We start from the raw sequence: 20,430 nt of genomic DNA, 5'->3' as shown, positions 1-20,430 counted from the left end.
TTTAATATATTCTGTCGATCTAAATTAAAAGCTATTTCCTTTGCCATCAATCTAAAATGCGTCTTTAGAGCAAGAGTGCATTCACACTTTCTTAAAATTGTTTTAACTTGGTCCAGGTTGTATATTTATTAAATAGATTAATAATATTAAACCACAACCTCCATACATAAATGCGCTCGCTAGTCCAAATATCATTCAAACGTATAGCGACATCACATGGGGCTTTAGCAGTCAGAACTGTAATGCTCAGAATGCCATATTCACCCTACAGAGCACATAAACCCTCTTCGATCATTATCACTTCTAATACAACAGCACTTGGCAAGTTCAAAGCTTGCCTCAATTGCTTGGCTTCCAATGCGCTGTCGTCAGAGCGATTTTCCAATACTAGGCCTTCAACACCACATGTTAACAATGGCAGAAGCTTTTTGTTATGTGCACAATGGATAGACCTCCATATTTAGCATTAAACTGAATGAGGCCACCGATTGTGCACCAAATGATGATCCTCATAATTTTGTTTACTGCTGTTCCATGGTAATTTAACCTTGTTAATAAAGCAAGCAAATTTGGGGACATTCTTCATAAAGTCACGGTCTGTGTTTTGTCAAACTTAATCACAAGACCATTTTGCAAGTATGAGATGTCCAAAGTGCCCACTTTTCTCTGTAGCTCAATTAGCTTAGTCTTCATATTAATAAAGTTGCCTGCATAGAGCAGTAGGTTTACTTTTTGTCTGACAATTTTTTGTGTAAACCTCTCGCCATCTTCAAAGCCATTGGTAAACGTTTAAGAAAAAAAATAAAAAGGTAATGGAGCCTGGCCCACCCTTGCTTAAGCCCATTTCAAGTATGGAACTTTTTAGTTCCCTACCTTTAGCTCATGTTGAAGCTTAGCCATGGTTTATAGTGTAGATATATGACTATGACGGGGAGGCTTTGTAGGCTGCCTCGTTGATCAGAATTTTCCTGAGTAAGTTCTGGTTCATTGTATCCACCATGTCCATTGTGTCAAACGTAAATCAATGTATGTCATGTTGAGAGTTCATTCCTAGGCGAAATCATGCCTGCTCAATTGGAATTAAGTTGTTCTCTATCACCCATTCTACCAGATGACTATATACCATCTCAGCAAAAAACTTAGATGAAGCATCTATTACAGGGATGAGCCTGTAAGAGGAGCGAGCTTCCGGGTTTCCTCTTTTGTTTATTACTTTCATGATACACCCAAGTCAATTAGTGGCAATTTCCCGCGTTCCACAATGATTTTAAATGACTTACGTAAAACATGTGCCCAAAGCTGTGAATCTTGTTTAAGAACCAAGTAGAGTATGACCTTCCAGACCAGAACCTCCGCTGCTTCTAATGCTGTTCATTAATTTTACAGTTCCACAGAACTTAGTTTTATTAGTCCACTACTTATTTAGAACATATTGATCACGGGTGGCAGGGGCATCGTCATGTGGTGCAAGGAGATTGCTGAGAAGCTCCTCCCACTGGTCTTCCGTAGTGAACAGATTAACCTGTCCCTCAGGTGTCCCAATTTACTTGTCGGTTAATATTTTCTAAGACTTCATTCCTGTGATACTGGCTGCAAAACCCATGTACCTGAAATGTGTGTCTGTAGCATTATTTTTGCTTGATTACTGAATTTCATTTAAAATTATATGCACATAATGCTTATGTACTATATAAATGCAAACCTCTTTTCCCTTTTCTATCCCGACGCTACCCTTCTCTATCTTCTCTATCCAAATAAATGAATAACATAGCCACCACTCAAATTACTTTCATATTTCACTATACTAATTTTCAACACTAATCCTTCATGGGTTCCGGAGTAGCGTACTACTCGCCCAAACAAATGCTTCAACACCCCATCAGGGGTAACGAGCGCTATATAAATGCAAACCTTTTTTCCCTCTTCTATCCCGCCGCTATCCTTCTCACTCCAAATAACTCACTAATATCCACCACTCAAATTACTTTCATATTTCACTATACTAATTCACCACTAATCTTTTATGAGTTTCCGGAGTAGCGTGCTACTCGCCCAAAAGAAAAAAAGCGCTTCAACACCCCATCAGGGGTAACAAGCGCTATATAAATACAAACCTTTTTTCCCTCTTCTATCCATCCACTATCCTTCTGAATCCAAATAATTAACTAACCGATCCACCACTTGAATCACTTTCATATTTCACTATACTAATTCAACACTAATCCTTTCTGGGTTCTGGAGTAGCGTACTACTAGCCGAAAAAGCGCTTTAACTCCTCGTCAGGGGTACTAACCGCTATATAAATGCAATTACAATACAATACAATACAATATTTGAAAAAATATGGTTTGGTGCAAGAATATAATAATCAAAATGTTATTTACAGTAATATTGTAACATAAAGCTCCATCTGATTTAATAACGGAAAATCTACTGGGTTGGCTTTTCCCTACAGGATCTCCAGGACAAAATATTTCTGTCAGTTGCTGTTTTTGCAATTGATATTCTGACATACACCCAAAAAGTATAGTTCTCCTTCATGTTACTTCGGGAAATGTTTGTAATCTTAGCTTGAGAAGTGAACATAACCGAGTTATGTAGCTACATGAATAATTACACAGTCCCAAAGCTAGACAATGACTTAGACCCACCAATGCAACATGGAATTTTGTTAGAAATTATGCACCATTATCCAGAGGCAGGATGCAGGTGGATGAGGCAGAAAGACACAGCTGAGACGATGATGGCAGCACGCAGCTGAAGCAGCTGAGCTTTCCCTTCTTTCCTCCTAGTCGGGTAGGCAGTTAATCGACTCAAGATGTTGAGACGAGATGTGTGGAGGACATTGAAAATTGCCTCAGAGGGAATAATGTATGGATTTTGAGAGTACCAGAAGGCAAAGAAGGAAAGGACCCTTTTAGCCCACCCTGAGGCCTAAAAATTAACCCCACACCCTCAAACCTACCCCAGCCCCCCACCCCCTACTCTGTGCTTTTAAAACCGTCCCTTACAGCCATGGGGAGAAGCATGTATTTCAATTTATTTAAAGAAGGATACAGATATGCTCAATTGCAGGTCCTACCATCCAATTTCTTTAATGAATATGGACACTAAAATGTGTACTCGTATCTTGGCCAATTGCTTATTCTCAGTCATAACCAAGTTAGTGGACAATCAGCAGCATTGCTTTATTCCAGGACCAGATAACACGGCCCATGTCAATACAGCTATCTCTCTTCTGGAAGTAGCAAAAGCAATGGGTGAGTCTGCTGGACTGATCCTACTCGATGTCGAGAAGGTCTTTGACAAGGTGGCGTGGGGCTTACATTTGGAGCTTTTGTCAAAAGTGGGCCCTGGACAACAGTTTTTAAGTGCAATTAAGACTCTCTACACCTCTTTATCTGCTAGAATTGTAAACATGGGCAAATATTGGACAGCAGTGCACCTCAGCAGGCACTCAGCAGGGCTGCCCTCTGTCACCACTATTGTTTGCACTATATTTAGAGCCCTTTATCCAGAAATTGAAGTTTCTGGATACTATACCTCCATTACATCTAAACCAGTTTGCTGCCAAGGTGATGAGTTCTGTGGATTACATTGCCATCTTTTTGTCATCTCCTGTTCAGGCTCTAGACGGTATTGAGGTCGCAACGACTGACTTTGGCACAGAATCTGGCTATACATTGAATATTGGAAAAACTAAAATTGTAACTAGCTCTGTTGTGGTCCTTGCCGACCCCTGTAATGTGAAGGAAGCCACCTAACTGGGAGTTTGTGTATTTCCATGCACAGAGCGTGTGATTGAGATCAATTACATGGGGCTATACTATGAATCTTTGACAATTTTAAGAAATGGGACAAGCTTTGGCTGGACCCGATTGGTCTCTGTAATCTTATTACAATTACTATTTTGCCATGCTTTCTAAATTTTTTCAGTCTATACTACCGCAGCTTCCTAAATAATTCTTTAAAATAATAGAGCCCTGATGGCAGGGATTCATACGGTGCTATTTGGTACTTGCAACTTCCTTGTGAAATGGGCAGCATGTCTCTTCCTTCTTTGTGGTTGTATTTTCTTTCCTCTTTTGGACTTCGACTTAGGGCTGTCATGGGGAGGAATGAGTGATATTTTATCTATTTCCAGAGTATCAGGTTTTTAGCTATGCATTAGCTATGGTGATGGGTTTGATTGATACAGTCTACTTTAGACGCACATGGTTTAAGACACTGGCAATTTATCATGCAATTTGGAATGCAACTGAAATATACTGTGGAATTTCTACTTTTAATAAGTTCAACTCCCATAGTAGCTATCCTGATTTATCTATTATTGCAAGAAGGGTATTCTCAGTTTTGGCACCAGATCCGCATCAAGCAACTTGGCCAACTGTTTACTAATGGCGTAGTTCATCCATTTGAAGAAATTCAGAGTCAGCATGGGGCACATCGTCAGGGTTTCTTGAGATACCTCCAATTTAGGGATTTTGTCAACCACTTTTCCGTTAAGGATTTTTCACTGCCCCTAACTTATTCCTGGAGCAATTTTACCACCTGCCAAAACAACGGTCAATAGGTACCATGTACAATACTTGTTCTCTCTTTTGCCCTAGTACATAATATTTACAACAGTTGGCAGATAAGTGGACCAAGAATTTAGGTTCGGTGGTGACCGAAGGGGATATTCGTCTTAGTGCTCACCTGGCTCAAGGCATCCTTAATGTGGCTCGATTGAAAGAAAAAAAATTTAAGGCATTATATGATGCCTATTATACACCTTATAAATTGTTCTGACTGCTTTAGGTGCTCAATGCCAGGGTCAGCTGCTACTCATATATTTGCTACTTACCCCTCATTGAGTTCATATTGGACTTCGGTTTTTCATAGATTAAATAATCTGCTACAGGGGGATGTTGATTATGACCATAGGTTAATTATGCTTGGCCATAACACCTCAATTTACACAATATGGCGCTGATCTATTTTTATGCTATCACCGTGGCCACATTGTGAATTGCTAGGGCATGGCTGCAGTGCAAAGCGCCTGATCCCAGGGCTTGCTGGCATGAGATTATTTTTTCCTGTGGTCTGGGACTCACAATTATTCACTCTAATCTGAAGAGACGCAAATTGGAAAAACTGTGGGCTCCAGTTAGGGAAGGTTGTGTTCTTGGTATGCCTGACTACCTTTCTAAGATTTTAAATGATTCAGTAACTATATGAATTTTGCTGGTTATGTACGTATGACAATGCAATTTGTTATGATTTATTGACGCCTTGGTTACTTGCATATGTTATAATTCTCTTTTGTACTAACTGTATTTTACCTGTCTCATACTTTCCCAATTAAAAATAATAATTATGCACAATTATCTTGAAAACGGGTCTCTAGGTCCTTCTAAGGTACTCTCTACATGCATTTATTATTATATTTTATTATATTGCTATTTTGCAAGCGTAGGTATCTATTTAGGCTATTTGAGTGCACATTCGTTTTACAGGTTGAAAAACAATGGGACTAAATGTAATCCATACTTCAGGTGTACTCCTGTTTTGATGCTGTTGCCCTTTGCAGAGCGAAGCTGGTGTCTTCACCTTTCTGGGGTATTCCTGGAGGTCTGTTTCGAGTGGTGTTGTAAGATGGTGTTCCACAACTCTGAACTTTGCTTGTGGAGGGATCTTCATTATATTTATCAAAAAAGTATTCAATAAACACATTCTTTCAGAAATCTGTTAAAATAAAATTCCCTTCTCAACAGCAGCTGAGCGTGAGGGGCTATGCGCGGCATCTTTCAGCATGCGGTGGTGAAGTCACCCATGAGAATACCTCCCACATGTGCCCACGGACATCCCCGCTGCTGCACCAGATTAGGCGTCTCACTGCTGATGACAGAGGTGTTTTTGTTGGCATGTCTTGAAGCCAGTGTGGAAGAACATCCTGAATAGATGTCAGGCCGTCCATGTTTCTTGGTAGGGTGCTAGATAGAGTCAGAGATTTCTGAGTGTGTCATTTTTCAAGTTAGTAATAACATTTTACAACCTTATGACAAGGAGAATTCCAATAGAAGCCCATGTTCACACCAGAACATGGACTTCTATTGGAATTCTCAAGGCCAGATTATCAAGCCCATTATCGCCGCTTTAGCAGCAGTTTTCTGCCGCTAAACCAGCGATAATTTGTAACGCCGTCCTTGATAATATGCCCCATAAATGGTTGATTGTGGCCCAGTTAAAAGCAACAATACTTGCCAGCAATATTTTTCAAAGATTCGGCCTAGTAGACTGGTATGAAATTGATACAAACAGTTGCGTTTTCATTGGCTAAAATTCATTGTTTGCCAAAGGGGAAAAAATTGCCCCGAGTTTCCAAAAACTCGTGTAAAAGTTTTTACAAAAAGAGGTCTATTTAGACCAAATGGATGCTGCGTAATTCGCACTGTGGGCGGGGCACTTGCAGCTCAGAAGCTGCGCCCGACATAAACACATCCAAAATATCGGCGTGTGACCTCACTAAAAGGCACTGCGACTTTTATTCCTTAACTGGATTAATTCACGGGGACATTCTCCTCCCAAAAAACACAGAAAATATACTAATTATGAGGAAAGAACTGGGTTTGGGGAAAAACAGTATGCAGAGCGCTCTGCCACCGATCAAATTGCGATTTTTTTAATTGTTTTCTTTCTATTTTAAACGAATGTATTAGAATTGGTTACTTTTATTTTTATAGAAATGTTATGCAATGGCTTTAATTAATTATGCAAATGAACTTGATTTACTGACTAACACATTTTAATTGCGTTGGTCGTTTTTTCAAGGCGCCATGTTCAAATGCCCTAGAAGTAGGCAAAGTCATTGGCTCGTCAGAGCATGTGTAGGGACGCTCGGCTGATATCACAAACCCTGCAGAGTGGTGGTCCACACTACAGTTAACTAATGAAGTCTGTCACTGAAGCAGGTGATACTGAAACAATTTTCACAGTTGGGGGTGCTGCCATTAATGTTACATCACTGAAGTCATACTCCAAACGTCACACAAAGAGCAAGTATATCAAAAGAGTCAGCAGTGTAGTGGTAAGGGCGTGGTATGTGGCTGGTGGCGCCTTTTGAAGCACACTGCCACAAATATGTTACTAATCATAGTGTTGTAGCGAACTGTCGTTTACAGACAGTGCACTTTCCATTGATGTGGCTGCAAAATCCTCACTGACATGCAGTTTTACTAGTAAAATGATATAGCACACCAGGGCCGGACTGCCTACCGGGCGTTTTGGCATGCTGCCGAGCTGGGGCTGATTTTGTTGATGGGGAACTGCGTGTGATGAACAAAATTCGTTTTGCTTTGTTTATTTCGAAGCACACGAAGGTCTCCATCAACAAAATTAGCCCCCACCGCAGTGACATCAGCCCCCAGCTCGGCAGCATGGCAAAACTCTCGGTAGGCTCTGTAGCACACAAACAATAATGGTTGGAAATGGGGTTTCAGAAAATATTTACCATTTGCATATCAACAAATGTTTTGATTTGCTTTGTTCTTATTAAAATCTTTGTTTCCATCACACTTCAGAATGTCAAACAAAAATGTGCTTTGCTTCTGGTTTCCTAACTGCTGATATATTTTGAAATATTTGTACAGCTCATTACAGGTATTTAAATGTTGTTGTGTGACTGATATCCTTCACCTTTCCCCACCCCTTTGATACTCCCTCTACCCAAGCAAGATTGTCAGGTAGTTCACTTTACAAGACCTCTATCTTTGCAGTCAGAGAAAGAAAAGTAAACATCAAGCACCACGTTAAATGAACAAGGAGAAATTTGTCTGAAGACATCACCTGACATATGACCTGTGACAAAACAAAAGCAAAATGTAAAGACATCTTTACTGTTTATTCATCTTCTGAACAGCAGCATGGTTATTTTTAGTGTGCCTCATTCGGCACCCCTACTTCCAGTGCCCAAGCACTGAAGCGACTTTAGCCGCTTCACAATAGGTGTTACAGCAGGCAAGATTCTGAAAAGAGGGCTTTAAATAGTTTTTCTGAAGATGACATGGTCACTCCATGCCCTATCCCAGCTCATCATCAGAGTAAACTGGTTCACATTGCTCTGCAGAGAAAAGTAGAAAAAATATGATGGGTGGACTGCTTGGAATTAATCACAAATGGGTATTGCTCTCGGTACTATTTAATGTCATTATTTTATGCTAACTGAGCCATTACAGAAAAGATCAGCCATGTGCAAATCAGTTTGGTCCCATCCCAGAAGGGGAGCCCAGTAAAACTGTCAAGTCACACCCCTCTGAATGGGAACACAAGTAAACCCAGAACAATTTCCTCCTTGTTCGGCCTCATCAGTGAGGCACGGTTTGAGTCTCTATGGCGTGGCAAAGAATAGGACTACCCAACACCTGGGACCACGACTGGGCTTACAAATGTGGTGCTCCAGCTTTTCAGCAACCGATTTCTGCAAAAATGCCCCTGTTTTGGTTTGTCTCATATGAGCCAATGTACATTTGTGCATCAATGTATCTTCTTTCAGTTTAGAGAGGGTGCCATTGAGCTATCTGTATTCGTGTGCATTGGCCACCTCCCGCTTCTTAGCTCCCTTCCAGTTTCATTCTTCCAGAAGGTACCTTTGCCCTTTGTTTTTGGTCTCATCAAGGGTGATGTGTGAGGGTGATGCCTGCCCATGTGTGTGATGTGCTGTTAACACATTTCTGAATAGAACAGTAAACAGCATGTCACCTACGGTCATGCTTCTGGTCAACAATTGGACCTCACAGTGGCTTAATACAGTCCCTGCAAGAATCTGTGCGTCACTCGTAGCACACAAGCATGACTCAGGACTATCCACTCAGCCTTCCATACCCTTCCGATCGATAATATGAGAACCAGGCAATCTGACAAAAGATTAATAACGTGCTATCAGCCTCTAAAGGTGACACTGGGTTACCATATTTCCCTTTGGAATTGATACTCTCCCCTACAAAATGTTTCCTGATACACTGTGATTGATATGATATTAATTTTGATTCCCTTCTGTCTAATTGTCTGGGCATAATGGTGCTCTTTATGGTTCTAGATACACTGTGACTGATATGATATTAATTTTGAGTCCTTCCTGTCTAATGGTCTGGGAGTAATGGTGCTGTTTATGGTTTAGCTATCCTGATATCAATTTGGTGGATTTATCTGGATTATAAATCTATTGCAGTAATCCTATGCACCATTATTATTTTTTTTATTTTAGATTTTGAAGCTTTGCGCGACTTTTACAAATGAAAATAAGGCATCATGACAGTTATCTGGCGATGGTGATCTTTATGGTTGTAGGTACACTGTGATTGATATGATAATAACTTTGATTCCCTCCTGCCTACTAGTCTGGGCATAATGGGGCTTTCCATGGTTCAGCTATTCCGAGACGAATTTGGTGGATTTATCTGGATTATAGATCAATTGCGCTAAACCTATGCACCATCATTTTTTTAATCTTAGCTTTTGGAACTTTGCGCAATTTTTCCAAGGGAAAATATACGTTATCGTGATGGGAAATGCCATCTGGCTTTTGACTGTTTGGGATCAACTCTGTGTTTACAATCCCGGTTAGAGATGGTCGACCCGTTTGTAGTGGTTTCTGACTGATGAACTACCATCTCATTTGATTTTGGCGTGTTAATTTACCCAGTAATTTTCACACTCGATTATGGGCACAATACGGATTAAAGTTGTGTCCTTATTTCTAGATGTAATTTTAATGCATGAACTGGTGATTTTACATTTGGGGAAGATAGAATTGTCTGCTCCGGCACCCTGGCGACATATTTGACTCAAATCCGGTCTGGCATGACATATTGGGGCATATTCACAAGGACTTATCTACGATTTATCTCCACCTTAACGCATCAAAGTGGCGATAGAGTTAACACCCCATTCACAAGCTGGTGCAAACTGCAGACATCGCCAGTATACCTGCGATAACTGCCCCAAAATGTATCTTCCCGGTGGACACCACCAACTAACCCTTATGAGATGCAGAGTAGGCGTTCCCATGCAAAAACACACGAAAAAACCACAACACCACTTTCACAACGAACTGCCAGATCCACAATGTGAATCAAAACCACGCGATAAACTGAGGTAGACGCAGGTATTTAACACCTGCCTTTTGCTGGTGTCAAGCAGGACGACTACCTGCAGCACAAAAGGGAGCCCAGCAAAGAGCCACACCGGATGACCCGCAGATGACATGGAGACAATGATCATGCAACTCGGATACCCATGAGGGCCCAAAACCACGCAACTGCCCCAGGCCCGCCACCACCCCCAGGACCCGTCCCGCCCCCCCAGGAACACCACAGAGGCAGCATACACAAGTGTGGGGGCTCGTGGGAGAGAAGAGCAGCTGTGTGGCAATGTAACACACAGTGAGGCCGCTCATGTGCCCCGTGCTGGGCATATCATCCATGATTCCCGAGGTCGCAGACATCCCACCACACCCACAACAGGCCTCTGTCCATCTCCTGTATGAATGCAAATGGTGAAGACACTGTAGGGATGAAAGATCCTTTGTCTGAACTATCAGGCGGTAGCACATCTGCAGCTCCGAGCAGGAACTTGCATCTGGGCAGCACCCCTGACAGATACGATAGCATTTGCTTGCGACTCCCACCCTATGCACTGCCTGACGTGAGACCACCGTGTACACATCCCACATGCAGAAGTCCTTGGTCGTAGTTACTGTGTGTGAAATGGCCTTCACACGTACTCCCACCCCACCCCAGGCCTGCACCCGTTGCACACAGACACTGCTCAGTGCACCGAGCTGTGCCATTACAACCACAGGACTGGCGCTGGGCAAGCCTGTGCCGCTTTAAGCAGAGCCACTGACGCAATGGCAGACCATGCCGGACACATGCTCAACTCCAGTTACATGGACCTGTACCGTGCACGTCTGCTGCATGTACTGGGGGCACTGCCGTTGGCAGTGCTGTGGATCAATTACCGGCTGAGCTTCATCCTTGCGGACGTCACCTGCGTTCAGCCTGTGTTGCATTGTCGCTCATGCACATTCGATTGGTCCATGGATGACTGCCTCTCCAACGTGACGGTAGCTGACCTGGATTACGACGTGTGTGTGCACCCCCTGTTGGCCCACGACCAGGAGTGTCACCGTGATGCCTATTTATGGCATGCATGGATGTTTGGCATGCAGGCTGGAAACTGGACCTTGGAGATTGCACGAGTCGTCATGTGCAGTGAGCACATTGAGCTACTACCCGATTGGGCTTTGGTGCACATTGGGTCCAGTGGTTGTAGTCAGCACATCTGTCCGGGTCAGCGAATGGATTACATCAACATGTCAGATGTGGCGGACAACGATCGCTCATTGGAGATGTTGGCCTACGCAGCTGCACTCGCGTTCATGGACAAGTGACAAGGTACCTGCAGCCACAACTGGATTTGACCCATTGCACGTGTCCCGATGCCTGGTTGCGTTGTTGGGAATCTGGTCACATGTCCCAAGACGACAGTGGACATGGCTGCATTGGCCTGGACTCATGTTCCCGGCGCGGACAACCAACGCGGGTTGGCACTGACTTGTGTTGGTGATGGACTCCCCCGATGTGGACATGGGTGCTTTCCTATGTTCCTCATTCAGACATTCTGCTGCATTGGTCTGTATTTTGTGGCACTTCTCTTGGCCGTACTGACACGCACTTGTTAATAAAGTTTCCTCACTTTCACTTGTCTCCAACTGTGTTGTGTCTTGATTTCTATGCCAATGTGTATGTCACGGACTCTCTGCCTCCCTGCCATACGTGCATTGCTACCCCATCAGGACTGTGGGTTTGGACTTGTGCATTATCATGTCCCTGTTTCATGCTTAGCCAGATGCGTATGGCCGTTTACTGGCCACAGGCGGGTGCACTTGTGTCCTGTGTTAGGTTGTGCAGATGTTGGTGGTTGTACCACATTGTGTTCGATGTTCGGGTGCTCTGCTTCCTATGTGTGTGTATTGCATTGTGTGTGAGATGTCCCTTCAGCTCTGATTTGGCTCACCCTTCTCCCTTTCAGGCAGTGTGGTTTTCACTTCTGTGCTTGTTCAGTGGTGTGATTTTGCCGGGTTGTGTGACTTGTGCTCCTGGTTGGTGTTGTTACTCTTGGGCATGGCTTGTCTGCAGTTGTGCTGTGCTTACTTATGCATGTGTGTCAATGTGCCCATCTCCCCCCGTCCCCCCAGTCCCTGCTGGTTCCTCTCCCTCTGTTGTTTTTGGCAGTTTCCGGTCCCCGAGTCCTGCCACCATCTCCAGACTGATGTGGTGGACACCATTTCCTCCATGTTATCCAGCTCCTGGTGTGGCGCTGGACTCCCACCTCCGGTGTGCATTGCTGCCTTCTTGTTGTTGGCGTGTTTCTGCTTGTTTGTGCCTTTCACATCATTTCTGATGTTCTGGTTTTCTTCCATTATCCTCCTCCGCTCTCACGCTGCATTCACCTTGTCCAAGATGGCCTGCCATGTACAATGTTTTGTTGCCAATGGGGTTTGTGGGGTTTTCTGCTGGCTCGGGTTGCCTCCATTGTGCTTGGCTGTTTTCTGTGTGGTTTGTCTTTCTTTTCAGGCTTAAATTGTGCTTATTCCCGCCTTCCAGGTATATTGCGGTCCTGGCGGTGCTTATCCCTGCTTTCCTCATCACGAATGGGCCCATCGCATCTTTTTTCGTGTTGTGGTTTGTGTTTTTATCTCCGTTGAGGTAGTTGTATCGCGGACATTGTCCGCGGTGTCGGCAGACTATCGCATGGTACCGCCTTGTTGTGAATTCCACGTTGACACAGGGTTATTTTCCCGCGATAGGCTGCGATGTGTAAAGTTGTGGTAACATTTTTTGGTGATGTTTAGCACACGTTCTTGTGAATATAACCCATCGTTTTCTGTGATGACACAATTATACGCGTTCGGATCAGTTATAGACTGTGTCAGCCGTTCGCAATTGTTTTTAGACATGGCCGGCCTGCTGTGGGAGCTTTTCGACCAACTTGCGGCTTTTTCATTCAAGTATGGCGTGTTGTCATGTTCAGATTTTCTTGCATTTAATTCTGGCTGTGTTGGGTCTTCACATTGCCTTGGGTGTTGTTTTTTAATACATTGGAGTTTTGAGGATCAAGGAAAAATAATTAGTATTTCCCGGCACCTTTGCGAGATATTTTACTCCAATTCAAAATGGCTGATGCAGTTTCTTAGATAAGTTTGGCCATTGATTGATATAAACTAGCTGACCAGTTAGTGAACAGGTGGGATATATCTGTGGTGATTAAGGAAGTCCTTAAAAAAGGGAAGTGGGCGAACACTCAAGTTTCTACATGATTACACTTCCCAGGATGTGAAGTGGGTGGACCTGTGAGGCTAATAGCACCAACTGAAGTAAGTATGACTGCACTACTAACACAAGGGTTCAGAGAAGTTTGTGTTAAATATTTTTTTGGGTTCACGATACATGTCTTCAGGGTTGCTTTGAGTGTTGTGGGTAGGCGGCATCAGTTGGGATTTCGTGGCCATATGTGGTTCACTGGTGATGTCGTTGTGCATTGATATTGGTTGCTGGTGTGCACATTTCTGAATTCCATGCTTGATTGTTATTCCCGTTGTATCATCACTGAAAGGAAAAATGGACGTGTTAGCCAGTCCAGGATGCACGGCTCACTCCTGTCTCTTTTTGTGCACTGCATGATGAAGTTTGACCATTTTTTAATTTGGATCAGGGACTTGAGTTAGCAGCCTACCCCTTTTATATCAAGGTGAAAGGAAAAAGGGCTCTTTGGATCTACATGGCCGATCACGGACAGCCACAACCATTACCATGAACACCAAAGTTTATCTACATCAGAACTCTCTGCCACCCGTGAGCCTACTATTCATGTATTTCAAAATTATCAAATGACCACTTCAGGTCATCTGGGTAGCGATGCACTGCTATATAAAACAATCCTTTATGGGCTACTTCTCTGCTTATTGCTATAACGGTTGAGCCCTTTTGGGTGATTGGTGACGTGTGCACTCCATGAGTGGAGTTGTGATCAATAATATGAACTTATACATTGTGTTGGTTTACATGGCATTCTTCTCTTTATCTACAGGTGCCATAACGGGACAGATTGGTCCCTACAGTCAATGTAATAATAATCTCAACATTCAGGCTAGTTGATACTGATTGATAGATTTTAGTGGAAGATTCTACAGTAGAATGGAATTTGGTACATAATAATATTTTCTTTGTGTGAATGCCTTGGTAGGCATTTTTGCAATGTACGCTTTGACTCTTCGGCTCCATCATGCGAACCTTTTGGCTTTTCCTTATGGTAGTTACTATTTTGTGTCAATAGGTGCATATAACTGGTCGGACAAACACTGACCATCTATTTAGCAAATACAGTGGAACCACAGTGGAGGTTGGTTGATGTATTTGGATTGGAGAATTGGATATTTAAACTGAATTTGGTATGTATAGATATTTCGAATGACTCTCTGTGTTTCATAGTACTCCATACAACCTTCTCATTGCTCTTTGGAGTATAATATAACAATTACTTGGATTGTTTTTTGTTGACTAATGTATGCTCCCCTTTGGGGACTGGGACACTTACATTCCTCATTATAATTATGTACCTTGGTAGTATTGGCAGTCCTGTTGTCTAAAATGCAATACCAACATGGATCTTGATATAAAGTATGGAGCAATCTGTTTCCTTCTAGACTTGTTCATTGCCATAAAACACCTTGTAAAGAGACCATTACACATTATATAATGAAATATGAAATCCATTTTCTAATGTATGGTCGTCATGAAGTAAAGATAATTTGAACAAGCATTGTTATTGAGCACACTGCATGATGACCTTTTGACAAATTACTGTTTTATGTCTTTGGTTTTGAAAGATCTCTCTTTGTTCATGTAGATAATGGACACATTTGATTGTTTTTTATTAATGGAAGCTGCAATTTTTGCATTTTATCTTTTTAACAATGTAAGTTGATTTTGATGTCTTATGGTTTTTATTGCCATGTGTCACATATTGGTAGGAATGTCTCTGTCCTTGGGAAATTACACCACTTGTATTGTTTGCTAGGTGTAATTAGTTGTCACATGCGTTTGTCTTACATGAATCTTCATGTGCTGTTTGTGTGTCATGTTATGGATTATATTATTGTATATGTATTTATATATTGTTTGTACTTATTACAGTCCTGAAGAAGTCCATTTTTATGGACGAAACGAGTTGGATGTATTCGATGTAAACGTGTGAATCTTTTTAAAACGAACAAGAAAAAGAAAATAAAGAGAAGAATTTAATACATCTTGGTATCTGAATGGAATTTTCGCTCATATAATAAACATTGATTGTGGTGCACCTCTATTTCGTATCACTACAATGTCCTTGGTCTATAGGTTGCACCTTGGCAGCAGGTGCCTATAGTGAGTGTACGCAAATAGGAATTGATTTTTTGATTTCTACTTTTATGGAACACAGGATAGGCGTGGCGACCCTTGGTCTGCTGCCTTTCTTCTTTGACATATTTAAGTCCAGCGGTGATATGCTTCCGGCAGTGTACTAAGTATTAAATGAAATTGAAGTAGGGCCAATGAAAGCAGTAGAACGTGCATATACTATAACTGAAAGCTTTATTTTTTTTTTTGCTAAACGGATCTCGGACTTGTTGCTCGATGATTCACAGCTCTCCTATGAAAAAAAGTGCAACACTCCATTCTAGGGCGTCACTTAGCAGTGTTCATTGGCAATAGGACGAGTCATCTCTGTTCCTATTTACAGGTGAAATGATCTTCAGTTGAAAGGTGTAACAACGAGGAGATTTAGCAGCTGGTAGGACCCAGGGCTGGCCTTTAGCTTGGGTAAGCTGGGCCCACGCCCAGGACACCGACCTTCAAAGGGTCGCTGGAGCAGGGGCAGCAGTCTCCCTTTAACAGAGCAGGGGCAGCAGTCTCCCTCTAACAGGGGGCGGGGCTCTAAAGAAAAGTGTTGTAAACACTGTTAAGAAGATCGTTTTTTCTTCTTTCTCTTGCCCCCTCACCTTCTCGCTACCCCTCCCATTTTCCCAACACACTGACAAATGGGAGAGAGTGCGCCAAATGTTGTGCCTCCCAGGCCGCTATCGGAGTAAAAGCCAGGTCTGATAGGACCCCCAACCCTGAATTTTACAACTTGGAATGTTACATGCATCCTCCTAGCGTTCCCCTCTACCTCCCATGAGGCATACTGCCGGTGCTACCTTCTCCCTATCCCTAGAACAAGGCACTGTCATGGCGCCTGATTTCCTCATTGGCCGAGTCCTCTACCATCTCGTCCCTTTCATTGGCTGCAAACGCACTGCAGAAAAGAAGAGAGAAGCAGTTCCGTCCACTCAGTGGCTGCCTCATTATGAGCAGGACAGGGATTTCGGAGGGCCAATGCTCGTGACCCTGACACGCAACCGGAACATGAGCGATCTCCTCCGGGCCTTCACCAGTCGAATGATCTGCTCCTGTTTATATTGGCGGCCGCTGCTGCTGAGCGCGGCAGAGCGTGGCTGTGCGTGCAGGCAGCCCTCTGTCTCGTGCTGAGGTATTTATTATCCACTCGAAACAATAATCAAGACTCTGACATCACCCGAGGCAGAGGAAGAGGGAGATGAAAGATGAGAGAGGAGGGGAGAGGGAATAGGGGAGAATTAAAGGAGGGGAGGAAGAGGCGGGCAGTTAGGAGAGTGGAGAAGGTTTAAAAGTGGCTTAATAATGAAAAGGCGAGAGGGTAAGATGAAAGGAATTATTAAATGAAAGAGAGAAGAGCTAAGAAGACAGGGTGAAAACAGAAATGGTAGTAGAAGAGCACTATAAAACGAGAAAGCAAATGTGCGGATTGGGATGAAGTTAAAAGTGAAACTACGAGGGAGTGATAGAGGAAAAATGCAAGGAAGGGGGGTGAAGTTAGAAAGAAGAGGGAGAGAGATGAGAGAATCAAGACTGAGAAGGGGGAAGGAGAGGTGGCAAAAGAAGCAGTGGGCTGGGGAAAAGTCAAATGGGTAAAGGGATGATGAGTGGTGACAGAGAACATTAAGATGGGGCGAGTAGAAAGGAGAAATGAAGAGAATGAGTGAAGAAGAATTTCAGAGAGGGGACGATGGAGGGATAGAGGCAGAAGGAGAGAGGAGAATATATTTAAATATATATTGAGAGAGAGTTGGAAAGCTGGAGAGAGAAGGTGGGGAAGAGGAAGGTTGGGAGAAGGAGAGACTGGTTTTAGAAGGAGAAGAAAAAGTGGAGAATTACAGGCGCAACGTGAAGTAGAAGTGAAAAAGAGAGGCAAGCACGGTTGTATGGAGAAATGCAACAATGTGTGAAATGAAGAATGAGAGAAAGGTGAGGGGGTTAACGGGTCGAGTAAGAAGACGATAGACGGAGGGCGCGAATACAGAAGGAAGGGCAAAGAGATAGCACAGGAATGTGACAGTGTATGCCTACAGGAACATAATCAGTGACTGCGGAGGCTGAGGAATGTCTGCGCCCTTGCCGCCGTGAGAGTGAGGCGGGGACGTGACGCAGTCATTTTCGAGTCTGTCATTTTCTTGATACGCCGCACGACGAATAGTCGTATATCTTTCACAGGCCATAGGCTTGGAGACATAAACTCCTGGCGTAGTGTAATAGAGCATTCGATAGGGAGGTGACGTGACTCAAGGCAGCGAACTATGTCACTCTTCTCACTTCACGGAATGTTTCTCTGTTTGTCACGTGAAGGCGCCAGCAGCGGCCCAGTCCGTCATTTGTCCTTGGGCTCGTTCTAGACTCGCGGAGCTGTCCTTGGGACCTTATGAGATTATGGTTTTGTGCTACAATTAAAGGGTAGTTAGGGTATTTAAAACACCCTAATATTAAATGCAAAATGTTCAATAAGATGTATTTTACTTTGGAAAATGCGCATTGATAAAAAGCTGCTTTTTTACCCTCTGTGTGTTTTCTAGGGAGATAAAAGAATGATATGGTAGATACGTATGAGATGACGAATGTACAGGGATGGCCATACGTTTACCGTGCCTGCTTGCATTTGGGCCCAAGGCACCCAAGCTTTGACACTGTTGCTACCCTCCTTGTCCGCACGCTCTCTTCTTTACTGCACTGCCTCCCCCCCACCACACACACACCCCACCTCTCTTTTGACGCATCTGCTGCCCGATCCCGCCCCATCTGTACTTCTTTCCGACGCGATCCAGGGCCATTGCTGGGTTTGCTAGAAACAAGCTAGCGTTTGAGGGAACGAGACTGTTATGATGGACCCTGAATGTTCTAGGAGGGGCAGGACAGACGACCCAAGTAAGACTGCCTCTGGTGGCGAGGAGTAGGCAGCTTACTCCGCCTGACGCTGAGTGACAGCACAAGGACCCGCCCACCTCCCTTTAGGAACTTCCTTTGAAGGCACATGACATCACTTCTGATAGGCTGAAGTTGAGAAAAATGAGATCTTCTGCGAAAATAAACACCCTATAATGCACTCTAACTGCATGTATATACATTAAGGGATGTTTATTTCAACAATTAAAACAACATATTTTGGCCATTACGTTTGAATACAACTACATATGTCTCGAGTTTGATGACTGTTATTTACTGAAACATTCTTTCTTAGCTTAGTGTGTCCTTAACTAATCCAATCCACGCCCCGTTTCCTCCTTCTAGTCCCAGCTTTTGACAATCCTTATTTCATATTCATTTTTTATTTCTTTATCGCTTATTAACTTTCGACACCCGATTTAATTTCTTCCATCCTTTCTTCTACCAGGTGTTTCCATCTCTTTCTTTCTTTCTCTTCAGCTTCTTCCCCTGATTATCTTTCATCATGTCTTCCACCTGGTATTTTGATTTCATTTATGTTTACTTCTCTCGCCTTTCTTCAATGAATTGCTTTCTGTTTGTCTTTTTTAGTTTCCCCTTCATTTTGCTATTTGTATTTAATTCCTGGCAGTTCACTAAATCGCCACATTCCGTTCATTTGTGTGTTTATCTCTTTTGAGTTTTCGTAGCCCTTTTTCTTTCTGTCCCGTTTTTCATCAATCGTGTGCTTTATTTAATCGTTTCTCTATCCCGTTGTTTCTTTTTCATTTATCTCTCTTATCTTCCTTGGTACTTTTTCCCACAGCTTCATATATATCATGTTCGCGAATTTCTGAAGTGTGAAGTCCCAGACTGATAGAGCCCGGCGCTCATTGCCCAACAAGGGGTTCCCCACTTCGGATTAACGCACATGCACACTAGGCAGAAATTTACTTCCCAACCCTCTTTAACTCAGTATGGAGGGACTCCGCATACCTCGTCTCTTTGACCTGGGACTGTTGACAAGTGACGTTATTACATAATTTTGCTTACATGTCACAACGAACAAACTTCTATAACTTGTTTTCTTGACGAAACCTCGCACACCAACAGTGATAGCTGATTGGTCCACTGTCACCTTTTAATAACTCTATTCACGGCAATAACAGGGCCAAAAATAAGAGCGTTCTGTGCCATGTAACCTGAAATAAATCGTATTGCATCACGTCTTCGATGCTTTTTATGTCCTAATGCATGTCTCGCCCTTTCTCCCCGCCACCCACCATCTAATCTCTTCTGCTGTACGGAGGTAAGCACTCTGCGCCTAGAACGCCGTGTGCCATTACGCAGCGCTGCAGTCCCTCCCTCGCCCCGCTCACCTGCCGGACTTGGTAATGATCATCTCGGTGCCAAGGTCATGGAATTTGTCCCACAGGTCCTTGGTCTCCAGGCTGCAGCCGATTTTGGCCATCTCCTCGCTGGGGGTGCCAGGGGTGGTGGGGATCAGGGGCTCGGTGCACAGGGCCGAGACGGGGCTGCCGCTGAACTCTCCGTGGGGGTCGAGTCCGGAGAGCTCCCCCAGGGCCTGGGCGCACGACGACTTCTCCACGAATTGTTCTGGGGAAGAGACACAAGGGGGCGCTGTTAGACACCCAGAAACACACGGCCTCGAGCCCATGGTAAAGGATACACGGTATACATGGCCCATGGTAGGCGCAATGAAATGCAGGTGGAGATGATGCCAGATATAAAAACATTACAGATAACGCGTTCTTACCACCAGCTTCCACGTTTGCTATCAGAATGGTAAAATATGCTGCTTCACGCCCTGCCCACACCATGTCTTGTTTTCTGCCGTACACACATTTCTCCATGTCTCTAGTTAATAACATCATAAAACAGTATACATCGTTTGTTGAGGTGATAATTATTCTGGCGTGGGTATTTAAGGTAGCATAGGAACACACTCATAAGGGGTAGCAAGCGCTATACAAATGCAAACCCTTCCCTCCTCTATCCTTCCACTATTCTTTTTCAATCCAAATAGCAAACTCACATGTCCACCCTCAAAATATGT

The 20,430-nt window shown here is 43.4% G+C and overlaps 1 protein-coding gene across 4 annotated transcripts in view; it reads right to left on the bottom strand.

Moving 5' to 3' along the window:
* TBX20 (T-box transcription factor 20) overlaps positions 1-20,430 on the bottom strand; it is a 117,886-nt gene that overhangs the window by 85,189 nt on the left and 12,267 nt on the right. For all 4 annotated transcript variants that reach the window (XM_085607482.1, XM_085607484.1, XM_085607485.1 and 1 more), the window contains exon 2: positions 19,733-19,970. In XM_085607482.1, the coding sequence (XP_085463608.1) occupies positions 19,733-19,970 (238 nt within the window). The remainder of the gene's footprint in view (positions 1-19,732; positions 19,971-20,430) is intronic.

The sequence above is a fragment of the Triturus cristatus genome, chromosome 5_2, assembly GCF_964204655.1.
Source record: "Triturus cristatus chromosome 5_2, aTriCri1.1, whole genome shotgun sequence".
Taxonomy (NCBI): Eukaryota; Metazoa; Chordata; class Amphibia; order Caudata; family Salamandridae; genus Triturus; species Triturus cristatus.
This window is presented reverse-complemented; position numbering and strand designations above follow the sequence as displayed.